Below are 22,368 nucleotides of genomic sequence, written 5' to 3' on the forward strand. Positions count from 1 at the left end.
CCACAGTTCAATAGGCCAAATTTGATTCAAACCACTATATTGTTTCTTCTTAATTTAAACTGAGGCGATCTAGGTTCTGACACCTACAGGCCCCGAAGGACACATTCCATATTGATTTTTCTGTAGCCTCTGAGGAACAGAAGTGCAGCGGTTTGACTGTGACCATAAGCAGCCAACTGACGGCCAAATGAAAAAAAAAAACAAAACATTTTTTGAGCTCTGCTGTTGATCTGATTTCCTGTATTTTTATAGCTGAATATTTCCCATAGTATTGTTACCTATCACTTAGCCAGTAACATTTTCCTTTATGTGGCACAAATATTTAGTAATAACTCAGTTACTACTGAAGTACAAATCATGAACAAATAAAGTTGCTACTTCAGATAAAATATGTCTCAATTCCATAAGGATGAGCAAACATGAAATCAGCATTTCACTTGTTATTCTTTACACAGGACAACAAAAAACTTAATTTTTTTTAAATCATCATTTTCACGCTGATTCCTCAACTGTTTTCAGTTTTTTTTTCTGCCACGTCAACTTTTTGAGTTATGGGTAATGCTAGTTAATACCGTCATTGCAAGTATTGTGTACTAAAACAACAGCATCACTGTAGCATGAAGGTAAAATATGTAAATATATAAAGGCTTATGTTTGGGAATTTCTCAGCCCGGTTTTGAAAACTTTGTGAATTAACTTTACCCATGGCCTTCACAGGGTTCTTTATCAAGCCCAGCTTGATATGGAGAGCAGGTAAAAATACCTTACGTGGATCAACTAGAGGCAGAACCTGAACACCATTTGTTCCTGGCTCGTGAGCACCTCTTGGCTGCCAGACACGTTTGATATAATATTCCGCAGTAGATCGACTATCCCGCAGCCACAGGAAACAGCAGTATTTGGTAAATCCTTCTCACATTCCCATCAACATGCCAATGACCTTTAGATCGCCACAGATGCTCCATTCGTGCGCTTTATGCCGGATTGCTTCAAGCAGTATCTTCATGTTTTCGTAGGACTCCTTTCGATGAACAGAATGAGCAAATCGGTTCACTGGGTTTGGAATTGCCATTATGCTGCAGGACTACCTTCAAACTTCTTTTCATTGAATCAATGAAGAGACCCCATTCAGATGGAACATGTTCTTGTGACAAACTGTTGAAGAGTACATTGATGTCATGACAGTAGCACAGTGAGCTGTCGGAACATTGTCAAGTTATGATGTTGTTTTCTATATTGAGTTACAGTAACACCCTTTGCAAGCAAGTGCTTCTGCTTAAGCCTTGAAACCAGAAGTTCTGCTCACTCTTTTGATAGATTTAGATCACGAACAAGATCATTAAGCTCTGCTTGTGTAAAAGTCTCCGGTTCTGAATCTTCATCAGCTATGTAATCAGTATCAGATGATTCTGCACTGTAACCAGCTGCACCTTCTCCGTACTCCTCATCACCTTCTACAGAATCGAGACCATCATGTGGCGGTACAGGGACAGGCAATGAGTCGTCATGAGGAACAGGCCTGACTGCAGAATCTAGGCTGGGACAAACAATTTTGTGCTTAGGTTTAGCTGAGAATCCACTTGTATTCGTGCGGCAAAAGTAGCATTCGTTCTCGCGGTTCCCATCACACCATCGGAATTCCAAATTGCATTGCTGCCTTTCGCCGATTTAGCCAGTCACGCAGACCGTTTGAACAACTGGTACAGATGACATGTGGAGCCCAGGATTTATCCTGGTCTCCAAGTGGACAGCCAAAGTATAATTTGTATATCTTCTTAAGATCTGCAGTGATGAGGCGACGTTGTGCTTTTATCATGAACGAAGCACACGCATAACAGAAACTGTCTGGATGATTAATACACTTTCTAGGTACGATAGAGACTGAAAGCCAGCAGAGTTGATGCTGTTTGTCGCCGCCGCCTTCGATTTCCAGGACGATGACCCAGAATTCAAACTCGAGAGTCAGATTTAGTATTTCTTTTGCAACTGTTCGAGAAATAATACAAAAAATTCACCGGGAAGTTTACGTCAGCGCAATGAAACCTGAGGCACAGCTACCTCCGTTTCCCGCCAAACTAAGTTATATACAGAAGACATGTGCATGCGCACCAGAGCAAATTAATTATACTCAAATCGCAACTAGACAAGTGTCAATAAAACATAACTCAAGATCTAGTCACCTAGAGAACGGTGATGCTATGTACATAATATCATACTACATACAGCTTCATCATAAAAACTTGACGTGCTAGAGAAAGATTTGAAATTAGATTTGAAATCAGCATGAAAAATACTACAAAACCCACATAAAATCACCTTTGATGAGAATGACCCGTTAACCTGTGTTACTTGTTCCTTCAGTACTTCCTTCAGTAGTTCACAAAGCTTCACAGAAATAACAGACGCCGTAAATATAGTAACTGATTGAGATAAAACATGCATCACAATTCATTAACGATGGATTAACGTTAGATCATTATGTAATTAAGACTTAGTTTGTGGATAATTAATACATAGTTAATAGTATAACTGGTGGCTGCCCAAGCTTGCGTTCATGGAGGTGAAAAGACAGTTTCGCTATGAGGATCAATAAAGCATCTATTATTAGTAGTAGTATATAGTAGTAGTAGTAGTAGTAGTAGTAGTGCCGGGGCGGCATGGTGGTGCAGTGGTTAGCACTGTTGCCTCACACCTCTGGGACCTGGGTTTGAGTCTCCGCCTGGGTCACATGTGTGTGGAGTTTGCATGTTCTCCCCAAGTCGTCGTGGGGTTTCCTCCAGGTACTCCGGTTTCCCCCCACAGTCCAAAAACATGCTGAGGCTAACTGGAGTTACTAAATTGCCCATAGGAGTGCATGTGAGAGTGAATGGTGTGTGAGTGTGCCCTGCGACGGGCTGGCCCCCCATCCTGGGTTGTCCTCGAGCCCATTGCTTCCGGGATAAGCAGCCTCAGCTACATCGCACAGACATCACGTGACACAATTGGCTTACATTCAACATCATAAAAACTCTGCCCCACCTGTGATTGGTTTGTCTCTCTCACTCATAGCATAGTCTGTATCACAGAGACGTCACATGATCGATTCTCCTTTACAATCACTATGGCTGTTTTTGAGTTAAGGTTAATAATTGCAATCAGTTCATTATTTGCAGACATATTCATGCTAACATACAGCATTGCTTGCTTGTATCGTTATGCGTTTTACTGTAGGAATCCAGGAGAAAATGCTCTGGTTTGAAGCTGAGACCCGGATCTGTATCCTTCAGTCACACATTCAGTTCTGGTAACTGACACCTGTGAATTTAATGAAATCTGCTCCCGCTTAACGAGCAGTCAAATCGGTGCAATTAGTTTCCAGCTAAATAAAGCCCACTCTAGTATTCGCGCATTTTCGCCGCTTCAGCCAGAGGCAGCTCAAGTCACAGCTATTTATATAGGAATTAATAAAACCAGCGGATGCGGAGAATGTCAACAATCAGCATTTCCACCTCCAGCTGAAACCAAAAGGGTCAGCAAGAAACAATGGAGTCATTCTGATCTGGAGCTAATGCACGGTGCCCTCTGCCAATGTAAGAGCCCGGGCTGGCAGCCTGCTCCTCCCCATCAGCTCGCCTCCGCAGGGCAGCTAGAAAGGGAGGCTCCGCCAGAGAGTTGTCGGAAAGTTGTGTGCCGCCCAGCACGACACAACAGCCAATTAACAAGCATTAACATACGCAGTGGGGCACCACCGGCGCACAATGGCCAGCCCCTTAAAAGGGACCACAGGCCAACTGGGTGTTTTTCATTAGATGCCTTTTCTGTTCCCTCACAAAGGCCATGCAAAATAGATCTAATTAGGGCCGGTTTCAAGTCGGTACAGTGCATCCATTATGTACTGGATATCAGCATGCAGAACCGGGACTGGGTGGGCATGGAGCAAGGGGAGCATGTCTGTTTTCTGGCAGGGCTACAGATTAGCCCCCTTTATGATCTTCCTAACAATCCTATTAACTTCCTCTCCAGGGGTTATTCCAAGCATACAAGTGAATAGAAAGGAAGTTTGGTCTATTTTGCGTATCTGAGAGCGAAACCTGTGCAGTGTAATTTGAGCACTGTGTTTACATGCAGCCTGGCCATCTGCTTTTCGTGATTAATAATAATTAACCCTAATCTATATATTTTCCCACATACCTCTTATGGTATTCCTGCACTTATGTATTATCATTTAAACTAACTCCATGTCTCCTGTTTAACGTATTTTAGTATTTCTACACGCCTTTCTACATACCTCATGCTAGCATTGAGATTAACTCAGTTTCTGCCCCCTGACATCAATTCTGGATAATGGGAGAGAATTTAAATCAAAAGCATAACATAGGTGGTTTGTGAATAAGGGTGTAATATTGCGGAATTCTTTGCCTTGCTATGTTGCGTGTGCAGCCCTGAATTTGATCTCTACCTGATTTTGTAGAATCTGGCGTGCCATCTCGGTGCACATGAGGTCAGGGTGTTTCATACCTTAACAGCACGGATGTAAAAAAAAAAATACTGGAAAAAATACAATTCCCAGCATGCAACTGCAAAGCACTACAGAGATCTACTTAAGACAAATGTTTTTGATTAATATAGTACATATGACAATTGTATCTTCTGAACTGTATGAAGTCTCAATTAGCAGTGATACAATATGATGTAATACCACTAACCTCTCACCCTAAATTGTGAGCTGCGAATTGGCAGCCCAGTTCTCTCGTAGATAAATTAGTACATGGAGCCCATAACTTCTGGAATTAATTTATTGGTCTTTATTGCTCCGTATTTCCCAGGGCAGGTTAAATCACTTACTATTTTACTCATTTACGTTCAGCAATACTTTAAAAATTCTGTATTGCCACTTTCCTCATCGCGGTTGCGATTTAGTGCAGGGTCTGCGTAAGAAATTACGCGGGGATGTTTTTGGGAGTGTTTGGGCGATCTGTGAAAGCTGCAGATAACACACGAAAAGTTTTGTAACTCACAAATCCCAACCGCGATCTGGAAGGGTCGGCTGTGTACACACACTGACAGATTATGTACCATTTTCCCTTAGCACCATATTTATAGGTGTAAACGAATTAACAGTATTAAGGCACATATATAATGGGCCAGTTCAATGGAAAATATAGAATTGCATGCTATAACAAATATTAAAATATTTAACGGGGTTGTTTTATTTTTAAATTTTTTTGTTATTTAACAATAATTTTCTTGCATGCCCTGAATGTTTATCAGCCCTCCTTGCCTTCACATCTACGAAACGCTTTCCATGCCATAGTGCTGAAAGTATGCAAACCCTTCCTCGTTTACGTAGCTGATGTCATTTTGCAATGGCACTTTGCGTTTGACCTCTCCTCACACGTTAGTTGATCGGCTCGAAAAACCATGCGCTATAGAAAATTTAAATGCCTTACGTCAAAGAGATCGGTTCTTTGTACGGCTTCTCGCAGGCAAACAGCTTACTTAGCATTTTACATTTCTGCTCGCGAGAAGAAAGAAGCACACAAGATGCACTGTACATTGAGAAACTTACAATTCAACATTTTCGGTTATTTTAAAACCCGATGCTTCTCACGGTACCAACATGCATGAAGATCATTCCACCATGGAATAACAATATAGATTAAATGCAAGGGAGCAACGGGTCTTTCTGGAAGTACTGGAATATGCACCCTTTAATCACAAGGTCAGTTCATAAGCCCTTTGATTACCTACTGATCATCTGGAAAAGGTGAAGTCCAACCGTCCATTTTTTTTTATTTCAGTGTATTTTATGTAGCGAACACAAACAAGGAATCTTTCGAAGAACCCTTTGAATACAGCTCGCTCATTCAGAATCCACCGTGTCATTTTCACCCTACCCCAACAGAGCTGAAGGTGTTAATCAAATTAACATCAGGACTGGGTTGCTTGCAATGCAGCCTTGTGTTGATATAGAGTTTAGAATTATAAAGTTGACAAACGGGCACTTTCATTGTACTCACTGCTTCACTCATTTAAAACAGCAAGACTGTTACAGTTAAAAGGCTGTGTCAATTCTTATCGATACTACAATGAACTGCAATGTGAAAGATCCCTCACAGAGTACATTGTATGTGCTGTGCACTGTTTGAGCTGCTTATAATAAGGAGTATTCAATCATCCACCTTTCACCACCACTTATCTACTGCAAACTGACTGCATGCAATGTGATTGAATGTAACAATTTATCAAATACGTAATAGTATATAAAATATTAAGATTGTAGTGGAAACTTTGCTAGTGTACATCTCTGTTTTGAATTTAGAGATCAGTGATCATCGTTGACACACCACAACACAATGTGTCCGCTACATCATGACATAGCGGAGGGCAGCTAACTCAGCACCGGGGGTGATAGCTTGTTGGTCAGGGATTTGACCCAGCAACCTTTCGATCACAAGTGCGATTCCCGAACCACTGGCCACCACCATCGCTATAAGTTCATTCCATCCTCTGTAATACGTGAAAATGGGATGCATTAAGCATAATCATGTACTCGGAACATATTTTGCAAACAAAAGCAGAATAACCAGTTTACTGCATACATCTTGACTGTTCTTGCAATTAATGTTAGATGCCAACCCCGGCGTCAGGAATTCTTCCCATTAAATGACCTGTTTCTCACAGTCACATCTAATGCCGGGCTGTTTGGAACAAATGGTGTAATTTAAGAGGACTGTCTAATTGCACCACATTTAATGGCACATATTCATCCGGCCGATTAGAACAGTCGCCCTTGTCTCCTCTTCTGTGATTGGCTACGGTGCAGCACATGGCCTTCAGAACCAATACTTCACATGCTTGCTATATAGAAGTTAGACCATATAAATTTTACAGACTAGTGTGCAGCTCAATACGCAGTAAGCAGCAGCTGAATACCAACTGTGGCAACGACACCAGCACAGCCAAATAGGTAGCGTATGCCATGTACTTTAAACTGAGATGTTTTCATAGGGTCAGCGTGAGGTTTCCATATTTCTCATGGGTAGCAATGTCAGAATGACAAACATCAGGCAGTCGGAGCAAGAAAACTCCCAAGACGTCGGGAGCGGGAGCAGAGGCACGCTCCCGGAATTCCGCGAGAATCGACGTGCTCGCAGTCGAGATGGTTGGGCTTATTTGTGGTGATGTGGTCTCACAATCCAACAAAGGCATGCATCATCCACCCAATCAGCCGCCTATCTGCCACACAGTCGTGGGATGTACGTATTAATTAAACGACGACTGAATTTTTATGTAATCAAAAGCACCTGCTGCTGTGCAGAGAGGAAAACTCAAACTTAGCCGGAGCAAGCAGATGTATAAAGTGATGGTGGGCAGTGAATGATTAGGACTTCAGATGGCAGAGGGGCTGTTCAGAGAGAAAAGACCTTTTTCCACCTAGTTTGTGTTGGCAGAGTGCCTAGAGCGATGGAGTTGTTTATCGGGCCTTTGGAGTTAAACGGTCAGGGCTGCTATACGGCACAGAGCTATATTAAGTGTCCTTGGCTGCCCATTGCCCGGAAAGCCATAGCCCCTTATCCCATTTGCTGCATAATGGCCTCGCGGTTACCCATGGCGACGATCACAGGACACTAATCCGGGTTTGCCATCACACCCCACGCGCTTTTCATACTGCCACTTTCACAAGCTGTTGACTCCATTATCCGGCGGGTAGAGGAGCCGGCGGAGAGCGCCGAGAGAGAAAGGGAATGGAAAGGGGGTGAAGCTGGAAAGATAGGGAGAGAGAGAGATGGAAAGGAGGAAAAAACAGGGGGAAAAAAACCACACTGGGGATAAAGCGAGAGGGAGAGATTCATGGAGCTCTGCTCTGCGCTGCATGGATTTTCTCATGTTTAACAAGTAGTGCTCTGCCTCTTCCTTGGTCCTATAATGAAATTGACAAGTGTTACAACTGAAAAGCTCTTAAACCTGCAAGGGTTTTCATAATGGATCAGTACCAAGTGTCAGTCCTTTAAAGAAACAGTCTTTCTATTTCTTTATGTCCATCTGCAGGATTAACTATGATGCTGCAGTACATCTCAGGATCCTCGGTTGTATCACCCCCCCCCCCTGCATGTCCATACAAGCCGGGTTCGGGGTGTCCCCTTGCACGACATGCCTACACCTGCACTGCTGCAAATTATAAATGTGTAAAATGTGAAAAATGAAAAGCTATGCATGTCACTTTGGATGACAGCCAGTACATACTCAAATTCTGTCCAAGTAAACACAGCGGTTTCATTTTTTTTTGCAAATTTTCTGGTAGTCCCAGCATATCTGCTAACAAAGTGAGCACACACTGAGCAGACAGAACACGCTGAGCCAAATCGATTACAGGGTTGTTTTGTTTTTTAAAAACAAGACAATTACAACAAAACAAAACAAAAAAAATTACAGCCATATAAATTACAACAGCAACACAATAAAAGTCACTCTTAAATAAAATCGTTTTCATCTCTCTGTTCATTTATCCATAAAAAAATAAAAATATATATATTTTTTTTTTACTTGAAATTCCCTCTTGAACATTCTCGGTTTGAATTACACTGGGGCTGAAAATGAAACACGCTCTAGTCCAGCATAAACGTTGAACCCTGGTGTGTCTTAAGAGACATTTCACTACCATAAAGCTGATTTTTACTACCCCATCCGCCACCTGGTCACTCCTGCCAAAAGCTAGTTTGGTCGAGGTCTGACCAGACCCACTCTTCTTACCGCTGAACACCCAATGCGGCAGCTCAGTTCTGCAAAGGTCCGCTGCACGTCCGTTTCAGCCGAGCAAAAGCACAAGGTGGGCCGATCGCCTGCCAAGAGTAACCAGGACGAAAAGGCCGCCCGCGTGTTTGAACAGATTTTTCCAAACGATAGTTAACACAAGCAGTGAGCTGCCTAAACACAAATGTGTCGAAAGCCACACAATCCAGCTGATGGGAACAGCCTGGAAATCTAAGTCAATTACTTCATGGCATATCTATTCTTTTGAAAGTACACCCTGGAAACAGGGTTTCAACTGTAACTGTCCCACTGATAAATAGCACTGACTAATTCAGATCAACACAGCATATATCAGATATCGTTACTGTGTTGTATACCCATTACCAAAGCATATGGCACAAGGTACAGCAAAACTATTGCTCTTGTCAGCGTAGACAGAAAGGCTAACTTAACGTATTATTACACTGTGATAATTTTAACCCCCCCCCATCTCAGGCTAAGATTCTAAGCTAAATGATCAGTGTAGACTTAACACTAATCAGCGGAACCAAATGGAAGGGTCAAATAAAGATTTGAAGGTGCCATTAAAACCTCAGTATTATACGGAACCACTTGCAGTCTTTGGTTCTAAGAAGGACAGAGAACCAGACCCAGAGGCTACCCCGCCTGGAATCGGAGCGTTCTTAAATGTATATTATTGCTGGACCAAAAAGAATTAAAATAAATAATTTATTCACATTAGGCTGGTGGATCAATAACTCTGAAGACTTTTCTCAAGTGTCAGTATATTTACCATTGTTAACGCATTGTGCAAATCGGCCTGTTGGGTTAAAATCTACACTCTATGCATTTGAATGTGCATCTTGGGGCGCTGTGAATAGCACAGTAGTCATGCTACAATCTATATCAACAAGGGACGTAAAATGCACAAAAAGATTAGATGTTATCCACAATCCGACATGGACACAACTCCTCCAAAGGTAACAGCTAATTGAAAATAATGTTACAGTAGACTGCAGATTGCGCCCCCCCCACTGTTATGGGGGTATAGTTTTAAATCTGGGATTTTTACTGTGCAATAGAAAAGCTTCTCAGACACCCGACCAATGCTATACAAAAGCCACATTATAAGTTTCATTTGTCAAGCGAAGGACCTTACAGCTGAAAACCACCGAGATACTAAAACATTAACCTGGATTCACAGAGAGTAAACAATGCATTTAAGCCCTGTATCAAAATCCAGGCAACAGGGACAAATGAAGAGAGACAGCTGTGGGAAAATAGTAGCAATGGGTAAGTTCTTGAAAGACCCCGCAGATGATAAAACTGAACCTACATTACCTGAAGCGTTCAAAGACATATCTATCGTATACAGCAAGGACGGGAAGGAAGGGGAATACAAAAGATGAGGGATCACATATCCAATACCCGCTTCCCTATTCTGCTCATCTCCTTCAATATACAGTATTCACAGTTTTTTCCCCCTGGCCAGAAAAGCCCTGTAGAACAGGCAAAAAAAAAATACACAGCTTAGAACCTTGAAAAAATGGTTTGATGTATATTTGCAGGGCAGGAACCTGGAGGTGTGGGTCCAGGAAAGGGAAAAAAAAAGTCAGAATCCGGAGGCCTTGGCTCCTTTAGTGGCCACCATTCAGTGCTTCTGCTGCCACCGTCTGGTGAAGTGAAACATTGCAGCCATCGATCTTGGTCCAAGTTCTCGGCCTTGCTTCTGGGGATGGCGGGGGAGGGGCAGGGGGGGGGCAACAGGCAGACGTACAGCGCTGCATCTCGTACGGCCTGTCAATCTTCTCTACGAGTGACGCGCGTGTCTTCGGGTGCCAAAAATCGACGGACTCTGATGCCGGGCACGGCAAGTTCAAGGGACCCTCCTGAGAGGGGGAGGGGGATGAAGGCCTGCGAAGGTGCACCCCCCCGCCACAGCCAGCGTGCGCTAAGGCAGCATGCTCTTACCCAGCGGCCTGCCATATCACCAAACGAGAGGAAGCCCAGCGGAGGGATGTAGCTCGGATTCCAATGAATAACGGTAGGAGAAAGGGCTCAGTTAGACGCCAAACACTGGCTAGCCCCTTAACAGAAAGCCAAAAGAGGGCGGCAAGTAGCCCGCAAAGTATAATACAGGCTCGTAAATGACATCAAGCGACAGCTACTCTGATCTTCAGTGCTGTTCTGCATGGGTCTGTACGAACACGGCTCTGTGTTACTACATACAGCTTCATCGGTGACATTTAGCTCCGAGCTAAAGGTACGTTACCGGTTCACATGACGCGTGCCAAGGAAAACTGCGTTATTCTCCGTTTAAACCTGTTACATATCAGTATGGGCCGCTGCGTCGCGTCTCTCCTTTTGAGTGGTTTACACCTCCAAGGTACGCACACTTCAGAGAAGGTTCCAGCAGTAGCTTAATTTTCAAGTCAAACGAGATTCGGAAGGTCACAGCAGGTCAAAGTGCTTTTCCGACAACGATTAATTTCAGATGCCCGGGGGGCACCAGAGGGAACAACGAGGCCACAGGGGGTTAGTTCAGGATACACAAAGATGTATAGAACAAAACTGCGGCAAAGAATGGTCCAGGCTAAACCAACTACACACTCGTCTTCAGTAAAAGTCAATATTGTGAATGCGATTAGTTAGGGGTGAGTCAGGGAATTCAGACTGAAGAACTGAGGTACAGCGAGTAGACAACTAGCGATAGCTTGACCAGGCCGCAGCGGGTAAAACACCAGTTGAGTTTAGACTGGGATGAAGCTTCTGACAGGCAAACGCACTGGAGCGTGGATGTGTGTGTGTGTGTATTCATCCGGGTGTTGGCCCCTCCCTGGGTGGATCTCAGCACTCCAGCGATAACAGGAAGCAGCGTCTGCAGTCCACAGCTTTGGGGCTCGGGGGCTGGACCCTCTTCCTGTGCAGCTCATCCTTCCCCAGGGACCCGCTGAGTCGCGTGTACGCCGCCTTGTATTTCTTATCGAACGCAGCTGTGGGAGCAAAGGAGACGGGAGGGGGGGGAAACACTTCAAACTGATGAAAACCCTGCTGCGCGTCACTGGAAGCGAGCCCTGCACTGAGCCTCTGCACTGAGCCTCTGCAGTGACCCCTAGTGGCAACAAACGAGTGCAAACAAAATAACAAATAAGACGTGCATGACAGTTCGACTGTCACAAGGCAGATCTGAAATTACTGGTGTCTGTTTAATTTTGGATCAAATTACCAGTTATCGAAATATTTAACCCCATAATACCGGAACTGGAGACAAGGTCTTCATTGGGGACGGAGCCCCAGAGCAGAGGCCCCCCTTTGCAAAGCCACAGAATCCAGTTCATTCTGGAGGAACCCAAGGTGGCCTCAGGCTGGCTAGTTACGAAGGTATTTCATTGGAGCCACTATGGTTAAGTACCATGTACATGGGTATAACAGCGAGTTATCGTCCATGTTCCCAGGTATCACTGCCTGTTACGTTTTGGCCAAACGTTAAAGTGACAGACAGAGACAAACACCTTTCTTTTCAGTGATGAACTGATAAACTTACCAACATCTTTGCCCATTGCAGCCATAGTGAGAAACAGGATCTCTCTGTACAGACTCCTACGAAGAAAACAGAAGTGACACACGTCTGTCCGTGAAACACTCAGAACTCTTTATTCCTGCACCTACGGCAGCATAATGCTGATCAAAAATATGCCACAATATTTATTATAATAAAATAGTAAACATCATACTTTATATGCAGTCAGGTAGCCAAAGGAAACGTTTAAAGCTGTTTATCCGAGCAGTGAGGGTATATTTGCTCCGAGTAAAAAACACTATTTAACATTTAAACAAACACAAATTAAGAATAACGCAATGAAAACTAACATGAATTTCTTCTTTTCTCCAAAAAGTTACTGGCATCTTGTCGGATCTTTTTCCTCGGGGGCACCCCAGCCATCCCATGCATTTGTTAAAATTTCACCACCAGCTCACTTAACCGATTGATTAATTTTGTAAAGAAAGTGACTGAGGTACTGATCATCCGAATGAGGAGAGCTAGTGGTCGGGTCAGAAGACTAATGGGTGCGTTGGAAGATTGTAGCAAATACGAGGGCGATTTCAATAGAGGTTTTCAAATGGTTTCGTTGACACATTTTGAAAGCGGTTAAACCACAGTTTTACACCAACATCATTTAAGCATCATTTTCTTTCTGTCTAAGACCTCTGCACAGCAGTATAAGTGACACACAGTTGCATGTAACAGAAGTGCACCACACTTAAAAGGTACCGCAGCAATCGTCTCGTTTCTCGCGCTCTCTCGCTCACCTCTGTATTAGAGGAGTTCCAGGTTGCCTGGCAACAGTATCCAGGAAGAGTGTGACTGCCTTGTGCACCTCATTCATGCCAACGCAGCGTAGCATTTCCTCCAGAAACGCCAGGGTGAAGGGGTGATTGTGTCTCCTCCAGCTGTAGCTGCGCATTGGCACCCCGCCTGGAGAGGAGGACCACGTGTGGCTTAGAGTGCCGGCAGCATCGCAATCCATGCACTGGTACACCAAGAACCACAGACAAAATGCACGCGGAAGTAAAAATTGCACAACATGCGATGTTGGTAATATCGCCGCACATCGACCAGCCGTATAATATACTTCAGTCATTTTTCGAATTCAGTACAAAATATCCCGCCTCACGCTGTGATGTCATTCAGTGCCGGTACCAGATTTTACACCAGTGGAAAACCACCTTGAGGTACTGTACTTTTGGTACCTTCTTGCAGAACCAAAAGTAAGGTACCTGGCGGGGTCACTGGAAAAGCGCCCTTTAAAGAGAACGCAGAATTATGGGATGCTTGGGACTCTCTGGGGAAAAGTAGTTGTTGATTTGATCCAGCTGACGCAATACAACGCAGAAGAACCGTCGCATTTCAGAAATGAGGTGTGAACTGAAACAGCTTTTCTTTTTTTACGATAAATTGTGCAGCCCTAACTGGTACAGCAAAAACCACAGACACTGTACACCAAAAACCACAGATAATTCATAAACTGGTTCACCAAAAACCATGCACAGAGTTACACTGATTACATTAAACTATACACTGGAACTTCAAAACATAATTTGCACACTGGTACACAATTCGCACTGCTTACATACCCCGAAACACAAACTAGTCACACACTCCACAACCATCTCTGCCTGCAGGATATTCCCTTATGACAGAATTGAAATGGCGCGACCTTCTAGGTACACGGCAGAGAAAATCTTACTATGTATTCTCCAGAGGACATAGAGCGGTGGCCAGTAATCGGTATCAGGGGTCAGGGTGTCCCACAGCAGTCGCACTCTCACCGCCAAGTTCTCGGAAGCCTGGGTCACACAGGGAAGTACGGTCACCCTCTGAAGTCCACAGGAAAAGTAGGGACATGCAGTACTATGAGAAAACACTAGGGGGGGCACCTGGGTGAGATGAACAGGGAGCTGTGAGGAGAGCAGAAGCTGTGGCAAGTTGCTGGGCAAGCCCAAGCGCTGGAAGTACCACACCAGGTTCCAAAATATAATGGAGTGGTTGTCCAGGAGCTGGCCCTGGGACAGGACGGCCTCTCCTTCATTCTCCAGCAGACTCTCCAACTCTTTGCGTAGTACCAGGGGGCTTAGGTATGCCACAGTCACCAACGGCATACCCCCTGCAGAGGAACCCTGGGGGAAGAAGCGGCAGGCAAGTCAGGCGCACATGAAGCAGCACTGTTTCAAAGCTCAGAGAAAGAACTAAGGAAGAGGATGCTCTAAAACAGAGTTTCTAGTGATGGCCAGATGAAGTTTCAGAAACCATTTTTTAACTCCACCAGATGGTGCTCTTGGTTTGCTTTGGGGCATGAATTGAGCCGTTTATTAACTTTTTTAAATTATACACAGCACCATCTAGTGGTGTCAGAAAGTACAGCATTTGGTTCATGAAGCTTCATTGGGTCATCACTAAGTGTTTCTCAACCCAGTCCTTGGGGGGACCCCCAGATGGTCAACTTTTTTCCCTCCCCCGCAAAAATGTAGACTGTCGGGGGGGGGCAGGGTTGGGAAACACTGCTCTAACATATTAATATCTAACATAGCGTACTGCACAGTTGACTGGAACAGCATTTTAGTCAAACCGGAGAGGGTGCAATGGCATAGACAACAAATTCCACAACAAATTGTGGTGTGTTGCCGACTGCCCAGGGCTGGTTCCCGCCTGCGCCCACTGTTCCTGGGATAGGCTTCGCCCCCCCCCCCCCCGCGACCCCAGTTGGGATTACGTGGTTTCAGAAAATGGATGAATGGAACTCCCACTCGTCTACAAAAAAAATGCCGATCATTTACATGCAGGAGTGATACATGGATGTACATTATTAAACCTCATTTCCTGCTGGCAACACCAGCATGTGAATCTCGGTTTAAGATACCTGGGCCCGGACTGTTAAAATGATAGGAAACATGTCCTAAATACCCAGAAGCCTGCATTAATCCATACATTAGCTCTCCATTAATCAACATGACAGACAGAAGGTGACACCAAGAGATATCTATACTACCGTGGTAGTGCTGCTTTCTGAATACGCGCTGGTTTCAGAGCCGGTATCCTCGCTCACGCCATTATAGAGATGCTGCTTTAATCCATCCACTCCACCAGGGAGCGCTGTTGCTGCCTCAGAGCCATTCTTAAAGGAGTTGTTGCGCTCCAAGCTGTAAATTGCAAGCGAAACCACAAGCTGGTTGCTGCATCGCATCCGTCACGTGCACCTTCATCGCCCCTCAGATGTTAATGATGCTGAAAGCTAAAACTGAGATATTCCATGACCTATTAAGGGAACATTAAAGGCCACCAAGACATTCTTGTCTCAAAAACAAGGACACAGTTAGCCATTTAATTACTGGCACATCAATACCCTTGGGAAAAGTATATAAGGGAACAGGACTGGCATGGGCCATCTCAGCATAGGAGCAGGACACAGAGCAGGCAGATGGTGAATGTACCTGCAGACGGACCCCAGGTCGCAGATTTCTGCATTGAGCAGCGGCAGGAAGGTGGCTGAGCAGAAGGGACAACTGGAGTTGAGGTTGGAGTCATCAGACGTCCAACCGGCCATAATCTCCTCATCATAGACCAGCGAATTACATTTTCGACAAATTGAGCAACTGGACATCAGCACCTGGAGAGGCATCACGTAGGGTTCACACAAAGGATGGAAAAGATACAGGCCGTACATGTTGATGCCAGGGTGTAACTCCTCTGCACTCCAGCAAACACAACAGGAAACGGTTCAAACCTCAAGCCCCGCTCCTTCCTGTGTGGAATCCCAGGACTTCCTGAGCTGAAAGGTCATATTGGTGGTTTCTATGATGTCAACGTCGCTCCCCACTGAGAGCGAACTCTGGGGTGAAAACAGACAGCAAAACAGATAGAAGATGTTTCAGATTGACAATCAGTCTTCTGATTTTACTGGAACTGAACTGAGATATTCCTTAGTATTTTGTACTTGTAAAACATGTATACACATACTATATATGTATAATACATAATCTTAGTCAAAAAGTCAGAGGCTTCTTTGACAAGGAAACCTGTTCTAATTCACTCTAATTTCAGACACACATCTTATGATGATGGTACACAGGGCAACTTCTCGAGCAAATGATGCCGAGCAGATGAGACAAAGGGCAACTCATCTGGATCTGGATGATGCCGTAAAGTTGCCCACTGCCAATCAAAGTTTTTCAAATAGATATTTGTTGCCCCTTATCAATGGGAAAGTGCCTGAGCAACATCAGTCAGCAACACTGCCCAGCAACATTGCTCTAAACGTTCCCCTGTGCATCACCCTTAGAGTGAAGGAAAACGTTACAATTTACGTGCGCCGCCTGGGATTCAAACCCACAACCATCACATTGTTTGCACAGCATTCTGCATGTTGAGCTACAAGAACAGTGGCAGCCCGGTGTGACAGACCCCCCCCCAAGCCACACCTCAGAGGTAGCGTTGTACAGCCGCTCCTTGGCCTTCAACAGCGAGTCTGCCACCTGGTTTTTGCGAGACTGCCGCTGCTCGGACACCCGGCGAGTGGCCACGGTGCCCCCCCCAGGCCTGCGGTCATCCACGCTGGCAGCGCGTCGGACAGAGGCGCGGTTCCTTGTGGGCGTCAGCAGTTGCTGCAGCTTCCCCGCCAGGCCGCGGCTCGGCGACGACACGTTGTTGCAGTTCTCGTCCACGGCCTTCCGGCCCGACGCCTCTCGTGGTTCTGCAGCTCTGCCGCCGGGGGCCATGGTAACATGGTGTTATTCTACACAACCCAAACCCTAACCCCCCCCCAACCTCATATGAACACCCCTCTCACCTCCCCTCCCTCCCTCCAGGTTGGCAGACGCAGTCCGACCCTGCCGGCTCAGCGTAGTCCTTGTAGAAGGTGGACAAGCAGATGTCACTCCGCCGCACAAATCGGCCACCAGGGGGCGCTACGGTGGAGCCTACGGAGTCGCGCGGACCCACTGGCGGCTTCCGGGCCGCGGCTGCACCGCTCTGGGCCAGGACTCTCTTGGACATCGTAGGCTCTGCCAAGACAGAAGGTACATCTTAAGGTCACATTTCAAGAATAATCATATCCCTGATACGCTTCCTAAATATATTCGCAGTACACAACCTGCTAGAAAACCAGGAGAACCCTAATACTAATTATGAAATAATTATTATTATCACCTGATTACTTTCTGCACAATCTAACTTATTTACTAAGGCATTGCAGCAACAGACCCGATATTTAAGTGATTACTGGAAAGGACAGAATGACTCACTGTCGACTGAAGCCCGCATGCTATTCAGGCTGTTGCTCTTGACAAGAAGGCTGGTGAGGGATTCATAGCTGGAGGCCTCGCTCAGCCCACTCCAGCTGGACTGGCGGATTAGAGCGGACTGCAGCTTTGGCTGCGCGTGCTGCTCCACAAGAATATCTGCAGCAGATCGGAGGAGCACAGCAAAAATCAGCACTGAGGTCTCCTTGTTCCTTACGCCTTGAAAACTGCCACCTCAGGCCTAAATCAATCATATGTGTGGCTTGGCAATTAAAACTGTACACGCAGTGCCGGTTGCAGTCCAGGTGGCGTCCGAGGCAAGCCTCCCCCATTCCCACCCCCCCACACGAGGAGCACGTAGAGACAAAGTGAAACTGGCCTGCTACATCAGCACCCCCTAGACAGACACCACCCTAGGTGACTACCTATGTCTCCTAATGGGTGGAGCGGTACTGCATGCATGTGCCACACCAGCATCGGGCAAAGCATCACTCAGAAGTGTTCGGTTTAGAGACTTAATTGCCTGCAGTATCCTCCAACTGGACCAGATGCTTTGAAAGTCAAGCGTGCGGCGCCAAGCCGACCGCTTTCTTCGTAAAACAGCAGGTCACGCACCGTCGTACGAGGGAGGCACAGCCGCTCATCAGCAGAGCGTAATTAGGCCCACAGAGGCAGCCAATCGCTTGCCAGCTACCCACAGGGAGACGCCCACGGCCATGCTGAGCTTACAGATACCTGCGTGGGATCCCACAGACCCGCTCTTCTGCCGCCGCTTGACTGGTTGCCTGAACTGTGCCACGGCCATCAGCACGTTTCGCAGTTTGGTCCAGCGGAGGCGGCCGCCCTGATTGGTGGACGGCCACTTGCTCTCTAGCACAGCCTAGAGGTAACGAGCAGAATAGGAGAATAAGGGCTGCGTGCAGATATAGAGGGATAAGTGTAATAGAATGACCCTGTATTGTTACTTACTTTATTGTAGTAGCCGTAGGTGATGGTGTTGGGCGTGATTCCCGCCTTCTTCATCTCCAGCAGCACCCGCACTGCCAGCACCGGCTGCCCATACTGACCGCACAGCTGCATCAGAATCCGGTAACAAACCTGACGGCAGATTCACACACGCCACTAAACCTGGGGCTTCAGCAGAGTCACGGGCAAGATGAAGCTCATCAGTCCACTGCAGTAGCACTGCGTTATTCGCGCGGCTGGACTGCGTGGCGTGAAGCTCAGCGGGTTGTGAGACCGTGCTTCCGATCAGAAGGTTACAGCTTAAAAGTCGGCAGAATGTTTCCCCCTTGGGTCCTTCAGAAAGGCCCCCATAAATATTTTAAATCAATCTTTTTAATATTATTTTTACAAAATTACTTCTATGGTTCATGAAATGCTTCACTTCATAATAAAAATAGTTTTCCTTTAATATCGCTGCATAATTATAGAAGCAGTTCAAATTATCATTAAACAAAGAAATGGTTTTGCACTGTGCAAAGTTTCGATGACATGCTACGCCAGCACCAGCACTATGGAAGATACTGGAAGAGAAAATGCACAGGAGCTATTCTGGAGCAGCAGAAAACCACCGCGCTGTCTATTCACGTCTATTAAATTAACATTAGTGCAGAGAGCTTTTTAATATTTTTTTGTCCTTGTAACTGCTGAATAAATTAATAATCAAAGCCATAAAGTTGTCTGTCTGCTACCTCCACTGAATAAGTGAGAAAATGTTTAGGCTAAAATCTGGCCTTATTCCGCGTGGATTGACGGTACCAGTGTGTGATCGTGCATGTTGGGCTTGTTGGTACCAATGTTATTTCCCTCCAATGGTATCGTTTGTTGTTGTGAACATTTAAAGAAACTTGATACTCTGGAAGAAAATTGTTTTGGAATAATCGACCAATTATTATTAAAAATAGTTTATAGATCAATCCATAGGAATCAATCCGCAATTAGCGGCAGCCCTAGCAGTAAGTGCCCCCCCCCCCCCCCGTAGTTTTTGTTCAAATACTTAGTCTGGAATAGGTACTAAAAAGGGTTCTGGAACTACGCAAGGGGAACTACAATCGGGCCGAGATCCTGTTTTGTGAACACGACAATAGTCCCTGGATCCAGATGAAGGTTCTGGTTCTGGAAAAAAGTTCCTGAGGTGTGAAAGCGCCTAATGATCAAAGGCAGCAGCTGACACAGGAGAACACCACCCAAAGAAAGCGGGGGGAATGGGGCTCCTCCCTCACCTCATCTGGCAGCACCACCTTGCGGGTCTCCATGTGCTTCAGCACTTCGTATGCCGTGTGCAGAGCCCGCACCTTGGCGCTCTCCGCCCGCACGAAGGTGGGCAGGTAGATGAACCACAGCCCATAGCAGTGCCCCAGCAGACACTTGGACCACATATCTGGCACTGAGGAGTACTTCTGGGCCCGCTTCTGGGCCAGCTTGATCTCCTGTGTGATGGATAAACATTTCAATAAGTCAGAACATCACAACATTAGCATGGCCATCGAAGATGATGTTACCACCCCGAGGGAGTGAACCTCTGCATCTTCTCTTTAGAACTTCTGCATCTTCTCTCAGGGGTGTTGAAATTAATTGTTTCTAAGATGCACTGCAATGCAGATGGAGGATTCTGCATCGATGCAGTGACCAAACATAACTGACGATAGCCATGTAACGTTGCTTTAATTAAAGTTCTGCCAGTTAAAAGAACTTCCCAATAGCAACCTTTGCTGTATTTTTTCTTTTCGTTTTAACTTTCCTGGTCGAGTACCAGTACCAATCACTGGGTTGTTTCTGCTTGTATCTTCCGTGCAGTGGCATGATCGGTGTGCGGAGGTCAGTAGAAGGAAATAGTTCCTACATTAAACTGCTCACTGCAAAGTCTGCGGATGACATTAAGTAACCGGATCATGATTTCTGGTAAGAGAAATCGCCGTTGAATTTTTCAAATGTATTTCTCTGATGCTTTCATTTTTAAAGAATTTTTTATTTATTATTAATTGTATGTATTATTTAGTTGTAATAAATATTGGGGCATTTATAAAGCAAAAAGAACGTTAAAGTTCTATTTAAGAAACATGTTTGTATATTACAAGCTACAGCACACCTGTAAAGCACTACACTACAGAAGGATTTAAGGTGTGTTTTATGGCGATGACCGATGTCAAACAATATATATAGTAGGCTAGGCCTATTCCACTTATTTTGGAGTTCAGAGTGATTGTATTCTTTGATAAAAAAGCAGCCATGTGCATTAATATAGGAGAATCGTGGAATCTAATTGAGCCGCTGACATAATTGTAATCAAACCGAATCGTGAGACCTGTGAAGATACGCAGCCTTAATTATAATATAGTTAGCTGCTTGCTTCTCAAACACACAAAGAACTTGCTTGGACACGCCAGAGAAAGTTCTGAACACTAGAGTCACCTGGAGTTTCATCAAACAACAAAACAGGAGTTTAATATATGAGTGATTGTTTCAGAATTACAAGATCCGTCATTGAGGCATTCAATTTTTGTCAGTAACGATTTCAAATGTGTTCCATGTCCTCAAGCTAGGCTGATGGAATTATTCTGTAGAATTTCTTATTATGCATTTACATAAAACCTGCTTAAATATTCCCTCGAATGCAGATCTGGTAATCTCTTTAAAAATTTCCCACTTCCTAAAGTTTCACAAACAGTGCATTGTCAGTACATGTCAAACTTAATCGACATCGAAGTCATGCACACAAGCATGAACATTATCTAGATTTAATTGTGTCCTAGTTAAAGCAACCTCTTTTTTTAATGTCAAAAGCAATATCTTCCAAATTTAAAGTTACCTATTAATTCTGCATGGCTTGCTCTAAAGACCATCACAGTTTACAGGACAATTGCCATTACAATTATTGTGCTCCTACATAATAATTAGTTCCTCGTAATTAATCACCCTATGCTCTATACATTTGTTAGCCTGTTACACGCTCAATATACTCAAAGTAATATTTAAGGTATGTTGGACGACGGGGCATTCGATTGAAGAGAAATTAAACAGATTTATTTTTTTTTTACCTTGAAATCTCGGTTTATATCTCTTTATTCCAGATCAGTGCAACAGGAGTGACGGGAAAATGGAGGCCAAATGCAGCAAAGCATAAGAACAAACAAGAAGGATGTGGGCTGCAGGCTCACATGCGAGCCAGGAGCAAATGAAGGAGTTGCGCTACAGCCAGATGCTAACATGGAAAAAATGTAGGGGGGTAGGTGTGCAAGAGCTAAATGCTAACTGCTAACAGGAGAACATGTAAGGGGGCAGCTGTGTAAGAGCTAAATGCTAACTGCTAACAGGAGAACATAAGGGGGAAGCTGTGTAAGAGCTAACTGCTAACAGGAGAACATGTACGAGTGGTGTGTTAGATGTCGAACAATGAGCTACAGACATAGTAAATAAAAGTAGGAGAAGCAGAACAGAAATGATGAAACATCTGACTGAATGAGGAAAAACCTGAATATAAAGCAGCATTCAAATAATAAGAGGAAACACTAAGATAAACATTCAATGGATTCAAGAAAGATAAGAATAAAAAAACTCAACTACTTCACAAGAAACCATCAATTTACAAAAAACATGGTTTAAATTCTCCTGCCAGCAATAGCATTTTAACTGCAGCAAATTCAGAAACCATCGCCATGGTGATACTGTAAAACCTCTTAAAGCCATTTGGTTCCCACTCAATTTCAGTTCACTCCAGTTCTGGATGAAACTGTCCCCCCACCCACTGCGCCTGTGAGGACACATAAGAGCCAGGGCCGGGGGGGGGGGGCACATTCCATCTCGCAACCCTGTGTAAGACAGCCAGTGCTGATCTGG

The 22,368-nt window shown here is 44.8% G+C and overlaps 1 protein-coding gene across 1 annotated transcript in view; it reads right to left on the reverse strand.

Moving 5' to 3' along the window:
- Positions 1–10,245: 10,245 nt before the first annotated feature.
- LOC125748570 (DENN domain-containing protein 4B-like) overlaps positions 10,246–22,368 on the reverse strand; it is a 35,690-nt gene continuing 23,567 nt past the window's right edge. The window contains 14 exon segments of the mRNA XM_049024858.1: positions 10,246–11,726; positions 12,278–12,333; positions 13,045–13,210; positions 13,983–14,082; positions 14,173–14,412; positions 15,282–15,432; positions 15,724–15,899; positions 16,017–16,121; positions 16,711–16,990; positions 17,079–17,292; positions 17,533–17,688; positions 18,265–18,409; positions 18,499–18,627; positions 19,755–19,961. Of these exon segments, the coding sequence (XP_048880815.1) occupies positions 11,581–11,726; positions 12,278–12,333; positions 13,045–13,210; positions 13,983–14,082; positions 14,173–14,412; positions 15,282–15,432; positions 15,724–15,899; positions 16,017–16,121; positions 16,711–16,990; positions 17,079–17,292; positions 17,533–17,688; positions 18,265–18,409; positions 18,499–18,627; positions 19,755–19,961 (2,271 nt within the window). The 3' untranslated portion in view covers positions 10,246–11,580.

Source organism: Brienomyrus brachyistius, chromosome 9, assembly GCF_023856365.1.
Source record: "Brienomyrus brachyistius isolate T26 chromosome 9, BBRACH_0.4, whole genome shotgun sequence".
Lineage (NCBI taxonomy): Eukaryota > Metazoa > Chordata > Actinopteri > Osteoglossiformes > Mormyridae > Brienomyrus > Brienomyrus brachyistius.